The following is a 23,589-nucleotide window of genomic DNA, read 5'->3' as shown; positions in this document are numbered from 1 at the left end:
ATATATATATATATATATATTTGTATGTGTTTGTTTTGTTTTAGAGGATGAACAGAAAATGACCGAACAGTAAGTTTTGACAACTTACAACTTTAATAAGCCAGTTGTCACAAACTACAAACAACTCTGAACTCTTTTCTAGAAAGACTAAACCACATGTTGGGGTTGAAACTAGAATATGATGCTTGCATCACAAAATAAAATCACTGAATAGTTATTGTTGCCTGGACTTCAACAAACTATAAAACAGATTGAGTGCAAGAAAGTGCAATGCTCAAATATACTTTTACAAAGCAAAGCGAGTAAAACAATATTTATACAAATATCCCCAGCATTTACAAGTCCATATAAGTACAAGTGGAATATATCAAAACTCAAACTTTTTCATTGGTTTTAAAGTTCTTGGTAAATAGTGGAGGAAATAAATGTCAAAAAAGTGCTTCTCTGCCAGTCAGACAGAACATGGATATAAACAATATCTTCTGGAAAAAAGAGATCAGGCATACTGTAGTTTTCAGAAAATATCCTGACCCAGGTAAGTCCAAAGTGCTGCCCTCTGAAGGATTTTTTAAAGTTTAGGCATTTGCGTTCAGTTGCGTGCTTCCAGTCACTGAAACCAGTTTCAAAGTTTGACTGAGTATTAGCATTGCTGAAAATGCGGCATGCAAAACAAAATGCAGCTCGTGGATGGAAAGTAGAGCAGCCACGGTCTTCGGCGTACTCACCATTTAACATCTATGCTTAAAGTGAGATTTGGAGAAGTGACGCTTTTGTTGCTTGTACACCCGTTCTGATGCTTGAAAGCCAACATTCATATTTTGACAGCTCTCCGGTCCTCGCTCAGCCCAGTAAGCTCGCACGGACTCGTCAATTTCCCCCCAATGCGCCGGATCGGTACTGTACGGATCCACAGTCGTCTTTCCATCTGCGGAAGAAGATCCCGCTTCCACCAACTCTGACTCCACAGACGCCAGTCCAGCCACCGACTCAGTCACGGTTAAAGGTTCTGGCGGGATCTTAGTGCCGGTGTTAGCATAGCTAAGGGTTTGAGGAGCGGGGGATAATGATGTTTCTGCTTCATCTCCGCTAACAGGTTTAAAAAAGCCTGTCAATTTAGGCATTTTGTTTGTCGCCTCTTTGGCGCGATGCTCTTTTTCTTTTCTCTTCCTTCTTTTCTGCGCTCCGCTGTCATATTTTCTGTTGTCCGCCATTGTAAAATAATATTCCCTTGACGCTCCTCCTCCCCAATGCGTAAGATGCGTCAAAAGTGGACCAATAACAAGCAAGCATTCAAGATGGACGTTTGCCAGAACAAATTGGAACATTTTTCATCGGTGCTGTCAAAATCATGGTAGTCATTGATTAAATTCTGACACTATCCATTCACAAAAATATAAAACATCCTTCGGGGCCCCCGAAATGCCGGGGCCCCGGGCTGCAGCCCCGGTAAGCCCCTGCTAAAATCCGGCCCAGCCCGGGTCTAACTATCTGAAGTTAAAAATGACTCAAAAGGCACAAATGTAAAAGACTCATTACCAATTGTAGGACATAGCTGAAATGTTGCTATAAGTGTATATATTTTTTCTGCAGGTTAAAGATGGAAAGACAGATAAGAGGCTCTTAGTATTATGACAAAACATCAGGTGCTGCAAAATCTTGAAATGACAAAAATAATATTGCTTCTCATGTAAACAAAGTTAAATTTGTAAACAAATTAGTTGGAAAAATACAAGCAGATGTTCTGTCATGATTAGATTTTCTTAAAATGTTCCACATGTGCCATGCACAGAGCCAAGTCTGTGAAACATCTGGAGTATCTCTAAAAGACAGTGTTGGGAAAAAAAAAGTACAAATAAAAACCTCAAAAAATGTTTTCTTTTTTTATCTAAAAGTCAGATGCCTTCTGTAACACATGTAAGACATCATAAACAATCACCATAATTTGAAAGGAAAATTAAAATGGCATTCAGACTAATAAATTAATTAATGTATGGAAAGGTTTAGATCAAATCATGATTATTTAGCTTTAAAAATGTGCAATTTCAAAACATTTTTTAAAAAATTGATCCAGAAATATTTTCCAAAAATTGATAAATACTAAATTTAAAAGGGCCATGTTACAGAATAAAATTTTTGCGCCAGACAGAATCTGTGAATTTAAAGTTTCAAGTCCTGCCTAAGATTCTTGATTAGATTTAGGTCTAGATTTCTGATACATAAATATGATTTGATCTAAACCACTCCATTGCAGAGCTGCTTGTATGCTCAGGGTCACAGAAAGTCCTGACAGTACACAGAGAAAATACGAACTTTAGACATGGGAAGTTATAATTTTAGATATCTATGGCCACATATGGCCCCTAGTCCTAGAATTTGACACATTTGTTCTGGGTAACAATACTTTTTCAAAGCCTGATAAACTACTAATGCATGTCCCTAATTCAAAAAGGGTCCTTCTCCTGGCAAACATATTCAAAATTTGCATAGAAATTAATGCCTAAGTAGGCTAAACACCATAATTGACAAGCAATTAGCAATATTATGAGAAGGGGGAAACTTAATGAAGTTTCATTGGCTCTGCTTAATTATCATATTAATGGAGTCATTAGTTGTCACTTAACTTAGATGACAGGTAAGGTAAGAATGTCAGGATCCTACAATTTTCTGAACAAATCTGTATTCAACACTTATTGCCCTCCAAGCCCACACCATCTGAAAAGAAACAACTAGACACAGTTAGAAAAAAAAAAAAAACATTTTTATTTTATTGTTTTTCGTAAGCAGAAATTTTTTTGAAGTTATCATAAAAGAACATTAAGACAGTTCAACATAAAAATAGACAGAAGGAAGACAACAAAACTCCCAAGTCGAGAGGGATCCAGCTCTGCAAGACGACACTGGAACACATTTCCAGTAAACACCATTGCATTATTAGACTACAAAAAAAAAAAAAAAAAAAGCAAAAACCCTCCGATGACTCCAATGAGCATTGCGGTTCCAGGTCCACCCACTCCCTGCCTCTGGTCTTTCATTCCAATTCATTTCAATTACCCAGTCATTCCCACCTTCTTCACCCTGTCCCGATTAGTTCAGCCTTGCAATTTACAGTTGCTCTTGCCTCATCTATGGGCAACCGGTGGTGGAGGCAGGGAGACGAGCAGTAATGGAATGAAATGTCACTCAGTCATTGTGAATGACAAGTCATCTTGAGAAGCTTTGATTAATTGACAGCTGTGAGGATATTGTGGCAATTTAAAGGTTGAACATACTGTACTAATGCATCTGTCTAGCAAATTATCTGATAAATCTTAGGCAGGTACTTAAAACACTTAGGTTGTATTAATCAGTTTAGTAAAATACTTTTATTAATGTGTTAAAAGGAACAATTACCACTACCTATTACCTGTACACTTCAACATTTTGTTTGCAAACAGAGGTTTATGATAATAGAGGTGCGTTGCTGATTAATGTGAAACAACACACCTTCAGTTAAAATTAAAAATGTAAAACAGTAAGGTCTGCGATGACATGTGGGAAAGACAAAAACAAACTTCTGATAAATGTGTAATTTTTTTGTTTTTAATAGCTCTGGTGATTTATCATTTTTTTATACTTTCAGAGGATATCATTCCTGATGATCAGTTGGAAGTATAGTCATTTATAAGGAGGTGCTTCAACCTTCACCCACCTTTAGACTATAAAATTCATTAATGTTGGCTTTTGAAGATTATATCTTCTTATTGTTTGATCTTATTCATAATTTGCTGCTTTTCTGTTTTATTTTCAGTCTAAAATAAATACATCACTAAAAAAAGAAAAACACATAACACTAAAGACAAACTGCACACCTTTCTGGACTGTATGGGAACCCTGCTAATCTACTGAAGTTGTCACTTTTCCTCCTCTACTCAAACTCACATTTACTGCAGAGGACTGCTGAACATGTGAAACTATAAAATGTTAGCTGATTGCTAATATTTATTCATACTCACCCACTCCTTGCTCTGCCAGGATCTGCTCAATGGCCTTGATCTTCTTCTGGCCAACAGAGCTTGGCAGTTTCATCTGAATAACAGAGAGAGACGGAGAAACGCACCAGCGCAGGGCTGTGATTTAAGGTACTGGCAATATTAGGATAAACGGCTTCACCTCAGGGCTTTTAATTTGTATGAAATGCACTTCAGCGGGTCAGATCAAAATGTCTTTATCCAGTGAACTGCATCTGACTGATTAGCCATAGGGGCTCTCCACTTCCTCAGCTGTGCTAATGCATTTTCCATTGAGATCAGAATCTCCTCATCAGTCTTCATGATAAATAAAGATGCTCTTGCTGCTTTTACAGATATTAGCAGTTCAGCAACAGATTTAATCATCAAAGTGATAATAAAAGATAAGTTTGAAATTCCTGTTACTTTCATACATCAAATTTAGCACCAACCCACCAGGCTTCTGGTTGAAAAACTAAGTAAGAAAAAAACTTTACTGGTTTTTCTAAAAAGTTTTTCAGAGCTTTAAAAAGAAAGCTGTGTGATCATTTATTGCTGACTAGAGCAGTTTCAAGTCTGATTTTTATTTCATCTGAAGTTTTGTGACTCCCGACTGGGATTTAAGAACCAGGTTATTTATGCAGGAGGAAGAAGCAACACTCACCCTCTGACTGCGCAGAGTGACACCGGCAGACTTGAAGTCAGGGAACTTGATGCCAGCTGTCTCTGGAACGGCCTGGAGAAAAACAAATTACAGGATTTGATTTTATTTTCAACTTTTGGATTGCTATCAAACAAAATCAAATAAATATGTTGGGACAAATCTGAGTAATTTGTTACTTTGATGACATGAAAATTACTCTTTAAGGTTATTTGAGTGACAACTGCCGAAACAAACATAAAATAAAACTGATTTATATTTTTTACATATTCAATTGAGGGTTGTTTTTTTTTTTCAACTTTTTGCGCAGTTCCTTTGCTTACTGGTTTCTCTGTGTCTCTTTTTTGAGGGAGCTTCTTCTTAGAGACTCTCTTTTCAGCTCGCCTCAGCTCTGTAGTCGTGTCAGCTGCTTTGATGAGTTTCTGCAGATCCTGAGCCTTCTTCTCACGCTCCTTCTTCCTATTCTCGATCTTCCGTAGCTCCTGAATAAGATACTCTTCTTCTGCCACCTAGAGGACAAACAAGAGAGGTGCATTTTTCTTATTAAAGGGTCACAGAAAGCACATAATCAGTTTTCATAAACAGTTCAAGTGTGTCTTAATCGATTTGAAAGGCATTGATATATTACTGCTTTTACCTTAATTCAATTTACAAGTGAATTAATAAACTTGTTTATTTTATAGATTCATTAAACAGAGTGATATGGTTTGAGTTTTTATTTTTGTTAATTTGGATGATTTTGGCTTGAAAATGGCATCTTATTACACAGAACTTATAATAAATAAATACAGAAATGTCATGTTGAGGCCCAAACTATAGTTGTCCAGCAGATTGCCATGGACATAATCCACAAAGAGTCACAGGAGGTTATTTCTACCATTGTTAAACTAGCTGAGAGTGCTGTGTAAAAGTATTTTAATTTAAGGTTAAGTGGAAGAAAGATTTGTGACAGCAAAATGTACGTAACTTTTCACTCATTGAAATGAACTTGTCAACATTGCTACACTTTATTGAGATTTAACTACAAACATTATAGTTTATATATATTTTAGAAATATTGAAGGTAAAATATCACTAACTTGCTCAGGTGTGCGATTAAAGAGCTTCTCCAGTTGCTCCTTGCGGCGCCTTTCATGGCCAGCATCAAAGATGTAGATCTTGGGTTCGGTCCCAGAGGCTGCACGGATCTTGGTCAGCTTACCACAAATGTTATAATATCGTTCTTTCAGGTCCTCTATGGAACGTTTCTAAAGATGCACAAATTCAGAAAGATTATTCCAAATGCAAATGTCTCAAGAGTTGGGATTTTTCTCATAAACAGCAAACAACAGTTCTGGGAACTTTACTCTGTATTGTTGGTAGTCATAGCGGTCGTGGATAACTACGAAGCGCAGGTCGAAGCGCTTGCACAGGTCAAAGAGGTGGTCTGTCTCTCCCTTAGTCCAGCCATCGTCATGGAGATGCATTTGATATTCTTGCTCTGAATACACTGGCACTTGGACTGTCTGGACATGCAAATAAGGAAACAGAAACATCAAAAAAGAAAAAAGAATTGGGAGAATACTTTAAAATATTCTTTGTCTTAAATGTCTGTAAAGAGACAGGTGAAGCTTACCTTGTTAAAGCGAGCAAAAGGGTAGTCCTTTCCCTCCTCGGCCATCCGTCTCCAGTGGTGGAAAATGGCCCCATCTTTGCGAGCTGGATTGGTGAAAGGCATCCATTTCCAGGGACGAACTTTTTTACATCCAAGCTTGGCCTTGACCGTCCGATAACCTTGAGTAGTATCACTAGGCAGCAGAGGCGGTGCGTCTCTAAAGGTAAATAAAAGACAAAAACACTGGGGATTTTTTTCTTCTCCTTTTTTTCCTGCTTTTTGGCACTAGTGGTCTTTATTCCTTAGTAGCTAAACAGGAAACAGCTCTGAGAGAGAAGGGAAGGATATCCAGTAAATCCCTCTGGACCATTTATTTCATGTCAAACCTAGGAATTAAACCAAGGACAGCTGCGTCGAGGACTGGTGCCTCAGTAAATGGTGCCGAACCAAACAAGAGAGGGCTTAGAGGAGATCCTTGATGCTTTCCCGCCTCCCCAGCTTAAAAGCATCAAGAATTATTGCTGGGGATAAAACAAGAAGTGTAAAATATATTGAAACTCCCCAATCAAAATCAAATTGATGGTCTAATTTCCTAATGAATACAAACAAACTTGTTTTGAGTGAGGAACTACATAATGAACTTTACAATCATCTTGAAAGCAACTTTCCTTAAAAAGGCTTCCAAGAGTTCAAAAAAAATTATATAGTTAGTATTCTGTTTCTATAACAGCAAAACATTTTGTAGAAATATAAAGTGAATTAAAGAAACAACAACAACAAAAAAAAACATGAATGTATGTTTTGGAAGAAATGCATACTTCTTATCTGAATAGAGCAGCGCATAAACCTCTCTGTGCATTCCCTCTGGTCTCTTGAAAGTCAGCGTCTCAGTTGCTTTCTTGGATTTTTTCTGCAGTGAGTAACGGGGAAAAATACATCTGAATTATAATGGTGTTACATACATAACCCCAATGTATAATTATACCAAACCTTACAATCATTTTAAGGCTGTGGTTATCCCATATGCTAATACAAATTTTGCTATCACACTTTTTTCTTCCACTCAACTTTTTATTGATATGCTTTCAGCCAGCTCTCTATCAGTGGCGTTTTAGTATCTTACCCTCTTTGTGGAGGTTGTCAACAACTGTCTTCTTCATGACTATAGCATAAAATGTCTGTTTGAAAAATAGTTTGTTTTGGTCAAGATAGTCTAACTTTCAGTGACATTCGGTTTTCATAACTGTAGGCCCTAAACATTCAACGTAACAGAAATAAATCATATTTTGTTATTCTAATTTACTAAGACATATCTGCGCTCGAACAAATCAATAACTGTTAAACTTTCTCTCACCTTATCCGAGTTGATGAGATCTTTCTTACTGATGGGACCATCGTTGTCCGTTCCGCCAAGCTCCAGAATGTCCCGAACATCAGCACCGGTAGCCATGGTTATATGATGTTTCTTATGCTGTTTATAAACGCTTTTTCAGCCTGTCAAACAGAATTACCGCTCACCAATCTATAGGCGCTCATTCATTCTCTGAACAGTTAAACAGATGCCATCAAAGCTAAAGGCTAACGCGTTTATTTCTTAAGCTTTTGTCTCACATTACTCCAAATACCTGAATATTCTTGTATATCTTTTAGTATTGTAGCTACTTCGGCTAAGGAAATACGCGTAAACTATTTACAAAACAAAACAAAGAAAATGTTTTGTTGTTAAAGGCAGAGCGATAGCTAGCTAAACACCGACGCTGATTATTCCATTCTGACTACACCGAGAGGAATTGACCGTCGCCACCTTGTGGTGTGGAGGAGCAATAACTTATCAGTTTTTTGGGGGTCACTTTTTCTGCTTTCTGAACTCAATTACTCTTTTTTTAATTAAAGTGAATCTGTTTTGGAATATATTATAAATGTTCTTAATCTATGTGTAGACTATACTAGGATAATATACAGATGAACTGCATGATGTCTCACCTAATGACCGCTCATCAATTCATACTCAGCTTCAAAAACAGTCATGTTCAGTTTATGTCGACTTGACAAACATCTGTATGTAGAAACTCAGTCGACTGCTTGCCTTTTCAACAACCCTTCAGCCTGTGAGCATGTGAACATGCAACCACTGAAAAGAAACAGCAAAAAGTCCACAGTAAAACTTGGCTAAGAAGGAGCAATCAATTTACTGAGACCCACTGGGATTAATCAGTTTTATTGAAGTTTGTGCACACAACCAAGGACTTTGTATTCGGTCCCACTTTGCGCTCAATAAAGACATATAGATTATAAATATATCTTAAAAAGGCAAAAATATTTATTTCTTGTAAAGTGTTGGAAGGACAAGGTTGAATTTGTGCAAATATGCTATCAATCTGAGGATGCCGTGCATTTGAAAAGAAAAAATCTAACATTTTTGGTGTGTATTGATTGCTGTAATTTATTTCTATATTCTGTAAGATTGTATTATTCCGGTTGAGAGGAAAATTATTTCGGTTAGTGTTGCTGTCCCTAATTTATTATTCAGGCGAATCGTTTTCTAATAAATTTACAAGCATAAATTTGCGATTATATAACTATAAATACATAAATAATAAATCTCGTTAAACTTTAAGCAGATCATTTTTCAACAAGAATATTTTGTTAATGATTAGCATACATGGTTACTGATATATAAAAAAAAACACTCAAGGATTTTTAAAACAATACACATTAGGTCCTGTTACCAACAAGATTAAATAGATTGTCTTAAAACTGATTTAACTACAAAATTGTAATTTTGTTATATTTTGCGCTATTTGATGTTTTTTGGAACTATTATAGTTTTATGCAGTTCGAGACTGAAAATTACATTTCCAAAAAAGCATTTACCATGATGGAATAATGACACAATTGCAACAAATAATCTATATTTGAAAGGTTTAGGTTGAAATTTGGCGGTGCACTAATCTTGAAATCCCGTTTGATAGTAGCAGCCAGCGAGGTCCTTCTCGTAGGAGCTTCCAACTCACCGGAAGCAGTTGCGAAAGATTTAAAACTCGCCCCCAGTTTCTGCTCCGCCATTTTTGTAATAAGCTAAGAGCGAACTGTGCTATTACACCAAGTCGATCTGGTAATACCAGCCTTTTTTATTTGCAATAGTAATTTTAGGTTTCTTACCACCTTCATCAACTCAACAAAATGTCGAGCGAGCAGGGAGAAAACAACATCGAGGCGACTATCGAGTTGCCGCAGCAGGAGTGAGTCCATTCTTTGTCGTTTTCTTTGTTGTAGCTTGCTAGTGAGGCCTAGCGGTTCTGTACAAGCTAATATACTATCATTTATGTTCAGTCCAAGAAAATTCAAAAATATTTTCAAAAATTTAGTATGGGACATGGTTCGTAACTCGAAGAGGTGCATGCATTTTATCTTTGCTGTTTGATTTAAATCATCATAAAAGGCTTGACGTGGGATCCGTCTATTTACTGGCGCCAACTAAGTCGAGTGCTTAAATCAGACTGTTGGCGTAGATACTCGATAGTGTAAATCAATTCATGTAAATTCATGTTTCTTGGGTAAGAAAATGAATAGTATTTTTCTGTGTGGCTCCAGGTCTGTTTTATTTCTCCTATTGCCATTTTAGACCGATATTTAGGGCACTTGCCATGTGGTCAAAGTTTAGTCCTGCCGACTTGCAGCCAAGTAACTCTTTTTGAGGATTAAATGAATGTTAGTAGTGTTGTTTTTCTCTTTGAAAATGCATTATATGATTAAAAGTAGTTGTTGAATTTGCATTGCTAGTGTTTTGGTTATTTTTTTTGTTTTGTTTTTCATAAATGTTGCTTACCATTAAAATTGAGAGCTTAAAATTAGCTTTGAAATTTAACTGTTTAACTTTTGTGCTTCAGAGGAATTAATGGGAAACCCAAGAATGAATCAAGTTCAAGCAGGAAGGAGAGACCCGCTAAGAGAGGTGGAGGTGGTCGCTATGATCCCTATGGCAACGTGAAAAGATACAGAGTGTTTGTCAGTAACATCCCCTATGATGTGAAATGGCAAGCCCTCAAAGACCTGATGAAAGAGAAAGGTAAGGTTTTTTGGTAGGAGACATTTAAGTGTGTGTTTTTTAGGCATCTGCATCCAGGGTTATTTTGTTCGACCATATCACTTCTGAAGGCCTTGTCGGAGTGGTTCTTCAGATTGTTTGGATTTTTTTGGAACATCACCACAAACTAAGGAGTTGCTGCCATTTTGTACAAGCGCTGTGTACCTGGATTGAACATGGAGTCGCCATCGAGGTTATTGTAACCTCTGAGGTGTTTGTCAAATGGAGGTTGTTATTAAAGCAAGTTGTCTAATGTGAAAATCCCTTGGCTTGGGATCTTGAATGGCATAATGAGGTTTACTCTAACAAGTGACAGAAAAATATGGATACCAGCCTCATCTTGTCTTTTCAGTTGGAGTATCTAACCATCTGTATATGTTGAAATTATGTAAAATTTGTTGGAAACATGTCCAATTATAGTTTTGTGCAGAAATTTTGATTTCTGCAAAGATTACATTATCTTCTATATGCATGAAGAGTTGAATAGTTATGGGATATCGGAATTGATCACATGTCATTAGCCATGCAATGAACTGCTATGTTAAAGAATGTGTTTATAAACGGAACAGTCTTTTTGGAGAAGGACGGCCAAGTGTTCGTTTCTGTCAACTGTTGAGTTAAATTGCATTTTCTTTTTTAGGTGTGACCTTGACAAGCAAATGTTTTCTCAGCAGATCTCCATGTTGTGCCACACACAGCGTTTTGCTGGGGATTTCTGTGGGGTACAGGTCTACAAAACAAAGCAGCTTCTTTTTGTACTGTCCTTGTTTTGAAAGCTTAGGTCACTGACGTCCATTTGGTGAACAGGCATGTGACCTGGAACATTGACAGTGGTTCCCATTGAATTGAAAATGGATATTTTTAAAATTTAGTTCCTTTATTTATTTATTTATTTTTTGCAACTCAGGACTATTGGAACAGGTTCGTAGTTAAAGAAGCATCCTGTGCTCAAGAATTTGTTGTCTTTAAGAACACGGTTATTTTTGTAGCTGCAGATCTGATGGGAAGGTTTTATTGCGTTGGGGTGAGGGACAAAATGGCAACATTTGAGTATCAAATGTATCACTAGATGTGTCCTGAAATAGGCAGAGGTTTGGTATGGGATTTTTCTAACTTGAAATTGTATGGTCAGTAAACTACATGGAGAAGGTGGTCTTCACTGTTTTAGCCAAATCTGAAGGCTATTCATTGGTCATTTCAATACTTGGTTTCTTCAATCTACTGCTTTTGTTGTTTCTGGAGAATTCTTGCAAGGACAGACAAAGAAGTATTATTACATTTTTTTTTTAAAGATCCAAGCTTGTTTTTTGTAGACCTGTACCATATTGTGTTGCTGAGGTGCTGGGGGACAGCTCAAGACTAGCAGTCAGAGCTCATCGGCCTCCCTCCTTGTTTCTGCTCTAAACCCCCATTGTTCTCTCGGCTTCTCTCCCCTTGGTGTGTGTCGTCTCTGGAATCTGATTTGTAGTGGGTGAGGTAACGTACGTGGAACACTTAATGGACGCAGAAGGCAAATCGAGGGTAAGTGAAAATGCATACAATCAAAATACATGATTAAACCTAGACAAACACGTGTTTGTCAGCCTTGGCTTCATTAGCTATATTGCTGGGAATTGTTCAGAAATAGAAACCTGGTGGAGATCTTGAGATGGTAATGTGCTGGAGGTGTGTCTTTGGTAGTGTCGTCTGTGCCACTGATTTGAGGCCATCCTGAACTGTTGATGGTTTTAAAACAGGACATCAGCATTACTTGCTTCCAATCCCGTGGATTGAATAAGATGATAATTTCCCTTTTGGTTGCTGGATTTGTTCCTTATGACTTAAGGGGTTTACTCAGCAAGATGTTGTTACAAAGCTGTTTGATGTTTTTGTTAAATGTAATTGGAAAAGACACCTTTTTAAAATATCATAATGGAGTGGAAACCTATCATATTGTGGAGTTTCTTCCCTTTGAATGGTTTGAGATGAGAAACAGATTTTTCACTATTCCTGCTTGGTCACTGACTGATTTGGGAATATTTGTCAGTCTAATTTACATAGGCTTTGTGAAGAATTTTGTGTGTTTCATTCTTTCTTGTGCATGTCATTTCCATTTTCTACATGTTAGTTAAATAACCAGTTAAATATTTTCATTTCTAATTAATTTTTTTTTTGTATTTGTATTGCCTGTTCTGATGACTTCGATCAAAAGGGTTGCGCGTAAGTACACATACTTAATACTTTCATAATTACCTTCTATGTATATCTGGTGGTACAGGAAAGTAGAACCCTGCATTTCTGATTTTGAATGTTTTGTTTAGTGTTGTTGAGTTCAGAACAGAAGAACTTATGAAGAAAGCAGTGGAAAGTGTCAACAAGCACAACCTCAACGGGCGGCCTCTTAAAGTGAAGGAGGTAAACTGTGGGAAAGAAAGTAGTGACACATTTGCATCTTCAGTTCAAAAAGCTTGAGTGATGTTTATACTTTTTCTCTATTAGGATCCTGATGGTGTCATTGCTCAGAGAGAGATTGGCAAGTCCCAACAAGCTGGAGGTCACCCAGGAGGAATGGGGGGTATGGACCGCATGGGAGGGATGGATCGTATGGGGGGCATGGATCGCATGGGAGGGATGGATCGCATGGGAGGGATGGATCGTATGGGGCCTGGACCAGGAGGCCCCCTGGTCAGCATTCCTCCCAGCCTTTTGAACAACCCCAACATCCCCAATGAGATCATTCATGGTCTTCAGACTGGCAGGATTGGAAGCACCATCTTTGTGGCCAATGTGAGTTTTCAAGAGTTTTGGACATGCTATTGTATTTAAAATTAAATCTGAATATTGAGAAATAAGAGCATAACCTAAATACAGCAAATCCTTGGAAGAAAGGAATTTCATAAGTTAGCCTAAACCTGACAATAAAATTTTCAAGGATTTTTTTTATTTTTTATTTACTGTTACAACCTCAACAGAAAAAACTGGTGAATCTGACTTAAAGAACTAGATCGCAGTCTTTGTTTTATAACTGATCTCATCAATTGTTTTTGTAGCTGGATTACAAAGTGGGATGGAAGAAGCTGAAAGAGGTGTTCGGCATGGCAGGTGTCGTGTTGAGGACAGACATTTTGGAGGACAGGGATGGCAAAAGCAGAGGCATGGGCACAGTGACGTTTGAAATGCCCATTGAAGCAGTCCAAGCTGTCTGTATCCTTTGTCATATTCAATACACGTCATTTTTATTTTTACAACTTGGTTTCCTGGCATTTTGTGTGTATTTCCTTAATTATCCCTCAGCTATGTTCAATGGGCAGCTCTTATTTAACAGGACCATGCATGTCAAGCTGGTATGTCACAAAGCCTTGATTGTTAAATCAATTTTGTTGCAAAGGAGGACATCGTTTTAAATATTCTTCGTCCCTTTTTTTCCCAGGATGAGAAATCCCTCCCTAAAGATTTTGGACAACCAGATAGAGGATCCTCTCTTCCCCGTAAGTATACTTAACATATATTTTTAGGTTTGATTTCATTATACCAGCTAATTCTGAAAATATTGTGCATTAACTCTTCCCAAAGTAATAGCAAAAAACAGTAATGTATGTTGAACATTTCAGTGCTGGAAAATTATGTGCGGTCCCCAGTTCGGTTCATACATAGTACGATTGGGAGTTAAAGTTTGTATCTTGTGTAGTTTTTGAAAAAATACGCTTTTGTGCAGACAGGAATTTAAAGCTTTGCAATTTTTCCCTGAAACCAGGTGGACTGAGTGGTATTGGTTTGGGGCTGGGACCCGGAGGTCAACCTATTGATGCTACCATGCTGAACAGAGGAAGTGGAGGTGGTGGTAGTGGCATGGGGAACATGGGCCCTGGCGGTAACCAACACTTTCTTTTGACATTTTAAGTAAGCCTGGTGAACTGTGTTCTTACAAACACTTTTCTCCCCTTCAGGAATGGATGGTATGGGATTTGGCAATGTGGGCGGTCGCATGGGAGGAGGTAAGTTTTTAAATTTGCATCAATAAATTTGACCCTCAGGAGATTAAATATACAACACTTGAACATGATCAGCAAATGTGGCATTAGGACCATTTCATCAATGTTTTCAGGAATGGACAACTTTGGCGGAATGAACATGGATCGTTTTGGTTCTTCAGGCATGGGAAGAATGAATGGTAAGTTTGGGTTGATACTCACTAAACACTCCAAGGCAGGCGTGCTACTCCTCACGTCTTGCCAGATGTTTCTAATGGTTTCATCTCTTGCATTGTCAGAGATGGACCGTGGGATTGGTGGTGCTTTTGACAGGGAATTTGGGCGAAATGAAATGGGAATGTCTCGCAATAATTTTGGAGACTCCTTTGAAAGAGGAATGGGTTAGTACTTACTGGATTGTTCCAAAGCCCTTGTATTGCTTTCTTGTGCTGAGACGATTAAATGTTGCTGTTTTGTGTTAATTTCTGCAGGAAATTCCCTTGGCATGGACCGCATGAACTCTGGAATGGACCGCCTAGGAGGCAGCTTGGATCGCATGGGAGGAATGGGCATGGACAGAATGGATCGTGTGTCTGATCTGGACAGGATGGGATCTGGCTTTGACCGTATGGGCTCTGGGATGGACCGCCTGGGGCCAAGTATGGACCGGCTCGGACCAGGCCTGGACCGCATGTCATCAAGCATCGACCGCCTCGGCCCTGGAGGATTTGACCGACTCGGCCCGTCTAGTCTGGATCGCATGGGAGGAAGCATGGACTTTAGTTCCTCCATGGGTATGGATCGCATGGGCAACACCGGGCTCGATAGAATGGGAACCAGCTTCGATCGCATGGGGTCTGCTGGAGGCCTCGACCGTTTCTCCTCTGGAGGGCTTGACCGCATGAGTTCTGGGATGGACCGAATGGGCTCTGGAGGCGTCGGTGGTCAGTTTGATCGCTCTGGAGAAATGGACCGAGGATTTGGTGGGAACTCCTTCGGCGGAGCTGCAGCTGCAGGGCCTGGAAGTGGTGGAGGCAACATGAGGAAGGGATGCCAGATCTTTGTCAGAAATGTACGTTTCCAGATGTGGCTTAATTTAGAGGGTGTTTAAAGTGTCTGAGTTTTAAACTTGTAATGGATTGTGTTTTTCAGCTGCCATTTGATTTCACCTGGAAGATGCTGAAGGACACCTTTAACACATGTGGTAAGATTACCTTTTCTTTTTCAGGAAGTGTAAAAACTAGCAGGGTTTCAGCTATCCTTTCTTATCCCTGTTGTTGTTGTTTTTTTGGTTTTTTTTTTTACCATATTCTACATTGTGACTACAGGAATGGTCCAGTATGCTGATATCAAGATGGAGAATGGGAAATCCAAGGGCTGTGGCGTGGTTCGTTTTGACAACCCTGAAACTGCTGAGCGCGCCTGCAGAACCATGAACGGCTATCGTCTGAACGGGAGAGAGATCGACGTTAGGATTGATAGAAACGCATAATTCATGTATCTGTGTTGCATCAGATGATTTAGTCAGTAATGTCTAAAACATTCTTGCTCATCAGATTTGTCCTTCAGTATAATTGATTTAGTAAATGTTGGTAAAAGTTTGTTTTTCTTTTTTCTTTTTTTTTTTGTTTATACTTTTAGTTAGCAAATTGTAACTGTGGATATTTTTAGTTTTAGGTTATTCTGGTGTTCTACTTTTTAGCGACCAAACTTTTAATTTTTTTTCTTTTTTGTTCTGTTATGCATCACCTGTCATTGCTTTTGTTCTGTAAGGTGTTTTGCTAAATAAATCAAAGTTGTATGAAAATGTCTTGCCTTCGTTTTGTTTAATGACAACTGGCGAATAGGGATTACTATTTTGATACTGAACAGAATGCGATGACTGTGCACTGACTGTAAAATCCAAGACGTTCATGTATATAAAAATATATATATCAAGATGGAGAATGGGAAATCCAAGGGCTGTTCCTCTTTGCTGACGTAAAGGTCACCACCGGAAGAAGGCTACATTTACTGTATTCAAGATGGCGGCCCCCTTATGTCAGTGTTACCAGGTGAGAGTTTGGGACGCGGTTAATACTCCAGATTTGAAGAAAAATAATGACATATGAGGGGGATTGTATATTTGAATAGTTTTGCATATATATAGTAGATTTTTGACGGCATGACTTGCTTTAACTCAGTCCTTCAATGTAGCGTAAGCTAGCAGTGTTAGCTCTTATCGATGGGAATCTCTTGTCATTTGGACGTGGAATTATATTTATTAAAATGTACCTACATATGCATTCCATACGTAACACTGTTTTATTATGTCACATTTTCTTAAAAGGTGATATTCTCCATATTTTTCCGAGTTCATAACTTTACTTTGACTTGTCAGTGTACTAAAGTTTAATATCTGTTCAGATATGTCTAAGAAGAGGTTTGGTTGCCTTCCCTTCCACTTACGTGCTGCTACCGAACAGAACCAACGTTTACAGGATATGTGGGCTCCCATCAAGATCCTCACAGGTACCAGAACCTCATGGGACGTTTTCTGGACTGAGCAACTGCACTTGATATGTGCAAACTGCATTTTGAGTATTACGACTTGCACTTTTGAATATGGTAAAGTTTTGTATTTCAGAATGTGAAAGTCGTGTTATATTGATGCACACAGAATAAAACACCTTGAAGCCTTAATGTCTTGCAATTTTGATGGTTAGAACTTACAGATAAACATAAGATCATTAAAAATATTTTAAGTAGAAATGTCATACCTCTAAACAGTGTAGCTACAATGAAGATCCCAACAAGATGTTAGAATTGGTGTAATGAAAACCCAAACCTAAATTAAAAAAAACATAGAACACATTAAGTTCTGAATGTTAGACGTAGGTTGAGACTTGGATTATGCCACTACAAACATGCTGCCACACACAGTTTATTTGTAACAGAATTTAAAAATTATTTTCTTTCCTCTACATTTTATTGATGAACCTCATAAAAACCCTAAAACAAATACTTCATTATTTGTGGTTGTAGCTTGACAAAATGTGAAAAACTTTAAGGGGCATGAATGGTTTCTTTAAGGCATTATTTCTTATTTTTTAATTCCCTTAAACATACTTTAAATTTATTTTGTTGTGCCTCAGCCTCCTCTTCTTCAGGTGCGGTATATGTCAGAAGAGAAAGGCAGAGGGAGAAAAGGTTTCTTGGGGGAGTTTTTGGATAACCTCAAGCAGGAACTGAACAAAAACAAAGAAATGAAAGAAAACATCAAGAAGTTTCGGGAAGAGGCCAAAAAACTTGAAGAGTCAGATGCACTGAAACAAGCTCGGAGGAAATATGTTAGTATCTCTACCCAAACAAAATCACTCCCACTTGCGTCATCTTGGCCTCTATTGTCTTTTGACTGTTAGTCCTCTCCACTTTCTTTTCCAAGAAAACCATAGAATCAGAAACAGCGAAGACCTCAGAGGTTCTGAAGAGGAAGTTGGGAACCATTTCTGAGACTGTTAAAGAGGTAAATGTGAAATGAATCTAACCGTGTTGTAGCCCCTGTTTTAACTGACATGAGTTGCTGTAGACTCTTGAAATGTGTTTGCTTATTTGTGTGGGTGTTAAGGGGCTGGAAGAGGTCAGTCGTACAGAAATTGGTAAGAAAATCAAGGAGGGAATGGAGGAAGCAGCAAAAACAGCAAAGACTTCTGCAGAAACGGTCTCCAAGAGTGGAGAGATGCTGGGGAAGACGGGTGCGTTCAGGGCAATATCTCAGGTATGCACTTAACTGAGCCCAAGCCTAAATCATGTTACCTTATGTTCATTTCTTTCCGTTTATTGTTCTATAAATTAATTAAATCAAGCATCATTTGTATTATACTGAGAATGAGAATTGTGAGTGTTACAGGTGTTATTCCCGAATTTGTTGTAGAGCGTGGAGAGTGTGAAAAAGGAGATCGGTGACCTTGGCCAAACGGGACCTTACAGATCGCCAGCCCGACTCCGAAAGAGGACAGAGTTCTCGTCCAAAGGACCGGGGGAAGACGGAAAGGTCTTCGAAGCCAACGAGTACGTGAGTGCTCATTGAGTCCTCTGATACCAAGAGGGAGGAATACCCCTTAAAGTTAGAAATATGAAGTTCCACTCATTTAGGAGTTTTTATCAGGCTTGGCAGTTTGCAGAGTAAAGTAGCTTAGATGACTATTTATCATTTATTTGATGTGGTGATTGCCTTTTCCGTTCTGACTCAAAATGTATCAGAAAGATGTTTGAGTTGAATGCATGGTTAAAGCTTTCATTTCTGTCTTATTTAGGGAAGCTACAGGTGTTGTGTTGCACAAAGACTCAAAATGGTACCAGCAATGGAAAGACTTCAAGGACAACAATGTGGTCTTTAATAGTAAGGAGTAATCACCTTATGTATCTTACTACGTCTCTGCTGTTGTAATTGTTTCCCCAACTGTTGTTCTTTCAGCTTAATTCTTTCCTATTTTGCCAAAAATAGTAATATTTTGACAAGGAAAAGAGCTAATAATTTGCAAAACATCACCAGAATAGCTTGCAAAATAGTTATACTGTTGCCGTATTTATGCAACACATTTTACTCAGAGTTCCACTGCAGATTTGACTGTAGATAAAATATTCTGTGTGGTGTCAGTACGACAAAGAGTTGCAAGTATGTCCTTTTGTATGTCGTGCATTAAAGTTTTTCAGAAGCAAGTGTTTTGTCAGTCATTTTGTCTCACATTCCCACCCAAAAGAGTTTATTTCTAACATTAAACATAACCCAAGAGTTCGGTATTTGAACCTGAGATTATTAAAATCCATAGTGCTGCAATGTTTTGCAGTTTCTCTCCTGTGTTCAACTCCCAATCTAACCCTCTCTTTGTTCTCATTGTTGTCTACAGGATTCTTTGAGATGAAAATGAAGTACGATGAGAGTGACAATGTCATCATTAGAGCTTCCCGTGCCGTCACTGACAAGATGACAGACATCATAGGTACAAATAGTCTGGAGATGCAGATATCGGACGTAAAGATCTTATCAGAATGTTTTTGTTATTATTCCATTTAATAGTAGGAACTCTACTATGTTTTTAACAGACCACCTTTTTGTGCCTTTTTGTTTAGGTGGTATGTTTTCAAAGACAGAAATGTCAGAGGTTTTAACTGAGATCTTGAAGGTGGATCCATCTTTTGACAAGGATTCTTTCCTGAAGCTGTGTGAACAAGATATCATCCCAAATATTCTCGAGGTATGTTGAACAAAAGGTCAGCTCTGTTGTTTCTGTCAGGAGGTTTATTTGGGGGGGAGACTGTATTAAAGAGGTTTAATACGATCTTTCATCATCTAGTCCTTCCATAGTCTTTTCATTTTTCATATGTAATACCTGACAGTTAATAAATACATGTTGAAATTTTTACTTATATGCCTTAAGTGAAAGAAAGATTGAATGCAACATCTGTAAAAAGAGCTTGGAAATGTATGGATTTTTGAAAACAGAGATCTTCAAACATGTCTAAACACTGTGTGTTTTGTTGTTATACAGGCGATGATCAGAGGGGAGCTGGAGGTACTGAAGGATTGGTGTTATGAAGCGGTGAGGACATCAGCTTGGAGGTCTTCTGGGGCAGTTACCAAAGACCATTAGGAAATACTTAGTCATTGGACCATCTACTGAGAATGTGCAGCTCTTACAAAAATGTGTTTTAAGAATGTTGTTTATCATCTATTTCTTTGTCCCTTGGTTTACAGACATACAGCCAGCTTGCTCATCCTATTCAGCAAGCCAAAGCCATGGGACTTCAATTCCACTCTAAGATTCTGGACATAGACAATATAGACGTAAGTTCCTCAAGACCCGATTCACAGATAATTGGTATTCTGAAACATACTGGTTGTTCATTTAAATATTCTGTAATAAACTCAGCAAGTGGTGATTAAATTCAGTTTATTTCTGTTTTGCTAATTTATGCTGTAGGAAATGTTTAGTTACAATTTGTGACTTTTAGCCACCATAGACTTGGCTGTAGGCTGCATAAAGACTGTAAATAAATGCAGAAACATATAGAGTATAGCCGATGAGATCATTCATCACTTCTGCTAAACATATTAACAGATTTATGGTACCAATAAAACATCTGTGTCATTTATTACTTCATAGCAATGGATTAATGTCTGTCTACATGTCTATTTAGTGTTAACTAGAAAACTTAACATTGCTGAATTTGACCATTACTTACTTCAAAAATTCATTCAGGGAGTTTAGTTCCGATTTTTTTACTGTGCATATAAGATTTGGCTTTAGACTTTGCTTCTAAATGACCTCCATTTGAGGAGGGTGACAGCAGGAGCAAATAACAGTTACAGGAATATTTACATTTACATTAACACCCCAAATACCCAGCCCTCATACACATACATCGGCCCATTCTACAGGACTTTGGTTGCACAAGGACTTATCTACCTCATTTCCCATTTGCACCTTGCTAATGCATATTGCACTTTCTTTCTACTTATGTATTTTATGTTTTATTCATTTTTATGCATGCTTTACATGCCTCTTTTAGTGGGAGGGTTAAATAATAGTATTTTGGATTGAAATAGAAACCTAGGATGACATCATGTATTTGCCAGGATTACTACACAGTCTGAAGATGAATAGAGTTTAGTTTTAAGTATTTTCCAGGCCTGAATGGAAAAATGTTTTCATTTTTACTCTTTAATATTTATTTCTTGCTTGCAGCTTCCGTATTTAAATCTTGACCACTGCAGTTCATATTGATTTTTTAAAATGATTTTTAAAAAAATGTTCATAAAACACTTATAACTCTTGAATCTATTTGCCGAAGTTGCACAAATCCGTTCACTCTACTTGTGAATAAATTTCTGGTCTGTTAGTAAAAGAACAACCATGGCCTCTGGTCATTGATATGGATTATTTTAAACCTTCTGTAATTTATGTTTTCTGCTTCATCTTGTGTTTTATCCTGTCCTTCTCCAGCTGGCCATGGGAAAGATGATGGAGCAGGGTCCAGTTCTGATTATAACTTTCCAGGCTCAGTTGGTGATGGTGATTCGAAACACTAAGGGCGAGGTGGTGGAGGGAGACCCCGTAAGTGAAACAGCCAGACAGAAACATTGACTGCTAAGATCATTGTTATGGATTTTTTTCCCCCCTGTAACTGTTATGTGATCAAATGTTTCCAAATTACGGAAGAATTTCACAAAAAGCACAGAGTTTTCTGATGTGAAAAAATATCAAAACACAATATTGGGTTTAAATGAAGCTGGAGACACTACATGCTTTTTAACTCCAACATCCAGTTGGGAACGGCAGCATTATTCTGTGTTGAGGTTAGCAGCATCTTGAGAAGGAAAATCTCTAATTATCAATATGAAACTGAGTTTCTTTCCATATAAAAACTTTAATTGATTGTTTTAATAAGTTTTGTTTTCTGGAAACTTATAGGAGCAGATGTTTCATTGTAATTTATGTTACTCTTTGTTTCAGGATAAAGTGCTCAGGATGATGTACGTGTGGGCTCTGTGTCGAGACCAGGAAGAGCTAAATCCATATGCTGCCTGGAGACTACTGGACATCTCCGCCTCAAGTACTGAGCAGATCCTCTAGGATTCTTTGATATGCACAAAACGCACCAACCCAGGAACAGAACACGCTGTACGCGAACAGGTCCAGGAGCAGCCTGGAGAGACGAGAAAGAGGGGAAGACCTATAGGAATCAGCCGATATGGCATGGGCATTTCAGCACAAAAACACTGTGGCGTAGTGTTACTAACCACTGTAGGTGCCTCTCTGTGTCATATTTTGTTTTATCTTTTCTTTTTTTTTTACTGTAGTTTCTTTGGGTTAAACCAGTTTTTTGTTTTTTTTCTTTAAATGCCTGAGTTGTTTGCGATTGTTTCTCTGGCTCACAGTAGAGGGCAGCAGACCACCATAAACATTCACCTGAAGTAATTTTCTGTTGCATGAAGATGGCTCACATTCCTTCCCATTCCGAGGAATAGTAAATTTATTAACTAAAATTCATCTTCTCTATTATGACTGGTAAGACACCATGAGGATGCAAGTATTTTTTGCCCATCTGATCGAGATCAGGTTGGTTCCTTTAAGGCTGCCCCTCATCTGCAATCAGTCCATCATGTTTTTTTTTATCTTCGTCTGATTTGTTGTCATATGTTGCCATAGCCAATCAGAGCTCTGATGTCCTTATTATTATCCTAATTTCTATGAATATTTTGCAAAATAATTGTTAAATTGTCAGCAAGTCTATATTTATTATGGAAAAAATTAAATATGACAATTTTTTTCCCAAATAAGACACATTTTTGGAGCTTCTAACATTCAAATGGGTCTGTCTTTTTCTTTTGTTTAGCAAACAACTTTTAAAAGTCATCATCTAGTGAGATTTTATTTATGGCTCTAGTATTTTGTTTAAGGAAAATGTCCTTTTTTTAAAAGTTAAATGGTGTTGCCTTTGTGCACTGAGGTGTACGTCAAGCCCCTTAGCTGCAGCAGGATGCTTTGACGCCGTTTCTTTTTTTTTTTTCAGAGGGTGGGTTATTTGTAGGGTCAGAATTTATGCATTTTAGGTTTGACATGTCCTCAGCATACTGTCAGCTTAAGGTCTCATCAACAACAATAGATTATGCCATGCTGCAGTTCCTTTCTAGCAGCATATTCCTTAACCTTCAGTGCTGCTAAAGGTTATATGTGTACAGGTGGATGTTGTATCTACCAGAGCCATACGGCTCTGTGAATAATTAGCAGGCCAACACTTCTTTCATGGAGGTGAAAAACACCAAAAATGGAGCCCTGAGATTTTTGTCTGTGAATTTTTGAGAAAAAAAAAAAGAAACAATATGAAAAATAAAGTTTCAGCTTCAAGAAAAGTCATTATAAACATCAGGTAGTCCTCACAAATATGCTTTTTTAAATGGCAGTCGAGGTAATGAAACATTATTCACTGTAGCAGCCAAGAGGTCCAAGGTAACTTAAGAAGCTTCATAGATCCACAGCTCGGGCTGAAACATGGTGGGAGTGTCATGGTGTGCAGAGGATCTTCCTCTTAAAGGACAGAGAAACTGAGTCAGATACAAGGCAATCCTTAAAGAAATCCTGCTAGAGAAGGATTGTTTTTCAGAAGGTCGACAATCACCAACAAGACTCTAAAAGTGCAAACTATTGTTTGAGATTATAACCCATAAACAGTCTAAAGAAAACTAATAAATGGGCAAGAATTTTATTGTTTAGGTGTGTGTGTTTAGGTATAGCTTTCATTGTAGCCAAAGTTCATTCACAAATAAA

The 23,589-nt window shown here is 37.9% G+C and overlaps 3 protein-coding genes across 6 annotated transcripts; 2 read left to right on the top strand and 1 right to left on the bottom strand.

Moving 5' to 3' along the window:
• Positions 1-3,970: 3,970 nt before the first annotated feature.
• dmap1 (DNA methyltransferase 1 associated protein 1) lies at positions 3,971-8,037 on the bottom strand. 2 transcript variants are annotated; one of them, XM_044129424.1, is made up of 9 exons: positions 7,867-8,037; positions 7,596-7,735; positions 7,060-7,151; positions 6,263-6,458; positions 5,994-6,152; positions 5,727-5,894; positions 4,971-5,156; positions 4,651-4,722; positions 3,971-4,065 (listed from the first exon to the last, which is right to left on the bottom strand). In XM_044129424.1, the coding sequence occupies exons 2-9, from the start codon at positions 7,689-7,691 to the stop codon at positions 3,979-3,981; spliced, it is 1,056 nt and encodes a 351-aa protein (XP_043985359.1). In that variant the 5' UTR covers positions 7,692-7,735; positions 7,867-8,037; the 3' UTR covers positions 3,971-3,978. The 2 variants fall into 2 exon arrangements, with proteins under 2 accessions (XP_043985359.1, XP_043985358.1); XM_044129423.1 differs by having other exon boundaries at positions 7,596-8,037.
• A 1,246-nt stretch (positions 8,038-9,283) lies between these two features.
• hnrnpm (heterogeneous nuclear ribonucleoprotein M) lies at positions 9,284-16,085 on the top strand. Of its 3 annotated transcripts, XM_044129419.1 has the most exons (16): positions 9,286-9,483; positions 10,132-10,310; positions 11,797-11,849; positions 12,520-12,527; positions 12,629-12,722; positions 12,807-13,094; positions 13,358-13,511; positions 13,602-13,651; positions 13,738-13,795; positions 14,062-14,178; positions 14,255-14,302; positions 14,413-14,478; positions 14,578-14,679; positions 14,770-15,350; positions 15,431-15,482; positions 15,607-16,085. In XM_044129419.1, the coding sequence occupies exons 1-16, from the start codon at positions 9,425-9,427 to the stop codon at positions 15,768-15,770; spliced, it is 2,073 nt and encodes a 690-aa protein (XP_043985354.1). In that variant the 5' UTR covers positions 9,286-9,424; the 3' UTR covers positions 15,771-16,085. The 3 variants fall into 3 exon arrangements, with proteins under 3 accessions (XP_043985356.1, XP_043985354.1, XP_043985357.1); XM_044129421.1 differs by lacking the exon at positions 14,578-14,679 and having other exon boundaries at positions 9,284-9,483; XM_044129422.1 differs by lacking the exons at positions 9,286-9,483; positions 11,797-11,849 and having other exon boundaries at positions 10,185-10,310.
• Positions 16,086-16,226: 141 nt separating this feature from the next.
• Positions 16,227-22,631, top strand: timm44 (translocase of inner mitochondrial membrane 44 homolog (yeast)). Its single transcript, XM_044129418.1, has 13 exons — positions 16,227-16,332; positions 16,685-16,789; positions 17,413-17,607; positions 17,703-17,783; positions 17,886-18,035; positions 18,192-18,328; positions 18,574-18,659; positions 19,168-19,260; positions 19,391-19,515; positions 19,810-19,860; positions 20,016-20,105; positions 21,265-21,375; positions 21,775-22,631. Exons 1-13 carry the CDS (start codon positions 16,303-16,305, stop codon positions 21,892-21,894), a joined length of 1,374 nt encoding a protein of 457 aa, XP_043985353.1. The 5' UTR covers positions 16,227-16,302; the 3' UTR covers positions 21,895-22,631.
• Positions 22,632-23,589: the final 958 nt, after the last annotated feature.

This window comes from Gambusia affinis, linkage group LG10 (genome assembly GCF_019740435.1).
Source record: "Gambusia affinis linkage group LG10, SWU_Gaff_1.0, whole genome shotgun sequence".
NCBI classification, from domain to species: Eukaryota; Metazoa; Chordata; class Actinopteri; order Cyprinodontiformes; family Poeciliidae; genus Gambusia; species Gambusia affinis.
The sequence above is the reverse complement of the archived record's forward strand: the minus strand, read 5'-3'. Positions and strand labels throughout refer to the sequence as shown.

What these genes read in the sequence shown, in the direction of transcription:
- hnrnpm (XM_044129419.1), top strand. Translation starts at nt 9,425, where the DNA reads ATGTCGAGCGAGCAGGGAGAAAACAACATCGAGGCGACTATCGAGTTG. An exon ending in ATCGAGTTGCCGCAGCAGGA is followed by an intron (nt 9,484 to 10,131) that starts GTGAGTCCATTC and finishes TTTGTGCTTCAG; the next exon opens with AGGAATTAATGGGAAACCCA. An exon ending in AGGCATGGGAAGAATGAATG is followed by an intron (nt 14,479 to 14,577) that starts GTAAGTTTGGGT and finishes TTGCATTGTCAG; the next exon opens with AGATGGACCGTGGGATTGGT.
- dmap1 (XM_044129423.1), bottom strand. Translation starts at nt 7,691, where the DNA reads ATGGCTACCGGTGCTGATGTTCGGGACATTCTGGAGCTTGGCGGAACG. An exon ending in ATCTCATCAACTCGGATAAG is followed by an intron (nt 7,152 to 7,595) that starts GTGAGAGAAAGT and finishes TACTCACTGCAG; the next exon opens with AAAAAATCCAAGAAAGCAAC. An exon ending in CTGCTCTATTCAGATAAGAA is followed by an intron (nt 6,459 to 7,059) that starts GTATGCATTTCT and finishes ATTTACCTTTAG; the next exon opens with AGACGCACCGCCTCTGCTGC.
- timm44 (XM_044129418.1), top strand. Translation starts at nt 16,303, where the DNA reads ATGGCGGCCCCCTTATGTCAGTGTTACCAG. An exon ending in TCCCATCAAGATCCTCACAG is followed by an intron (nt 16,790 to 17,412) that starts GTACCAGAACCT and finishes GTTGTGCCTCAG; the next exon opens with CCTCCTCTTCTTCAGGTGCG. An exon ending in TTTCTGAGACTGTTAAAGAG is followed by an intron (nt 17,784 to 17,885) that starts GTAAATGTGAAA and finishes GTGGGTGTTAAG; the next exon opens with GGGCTGGAAGAGGTCAGTCG.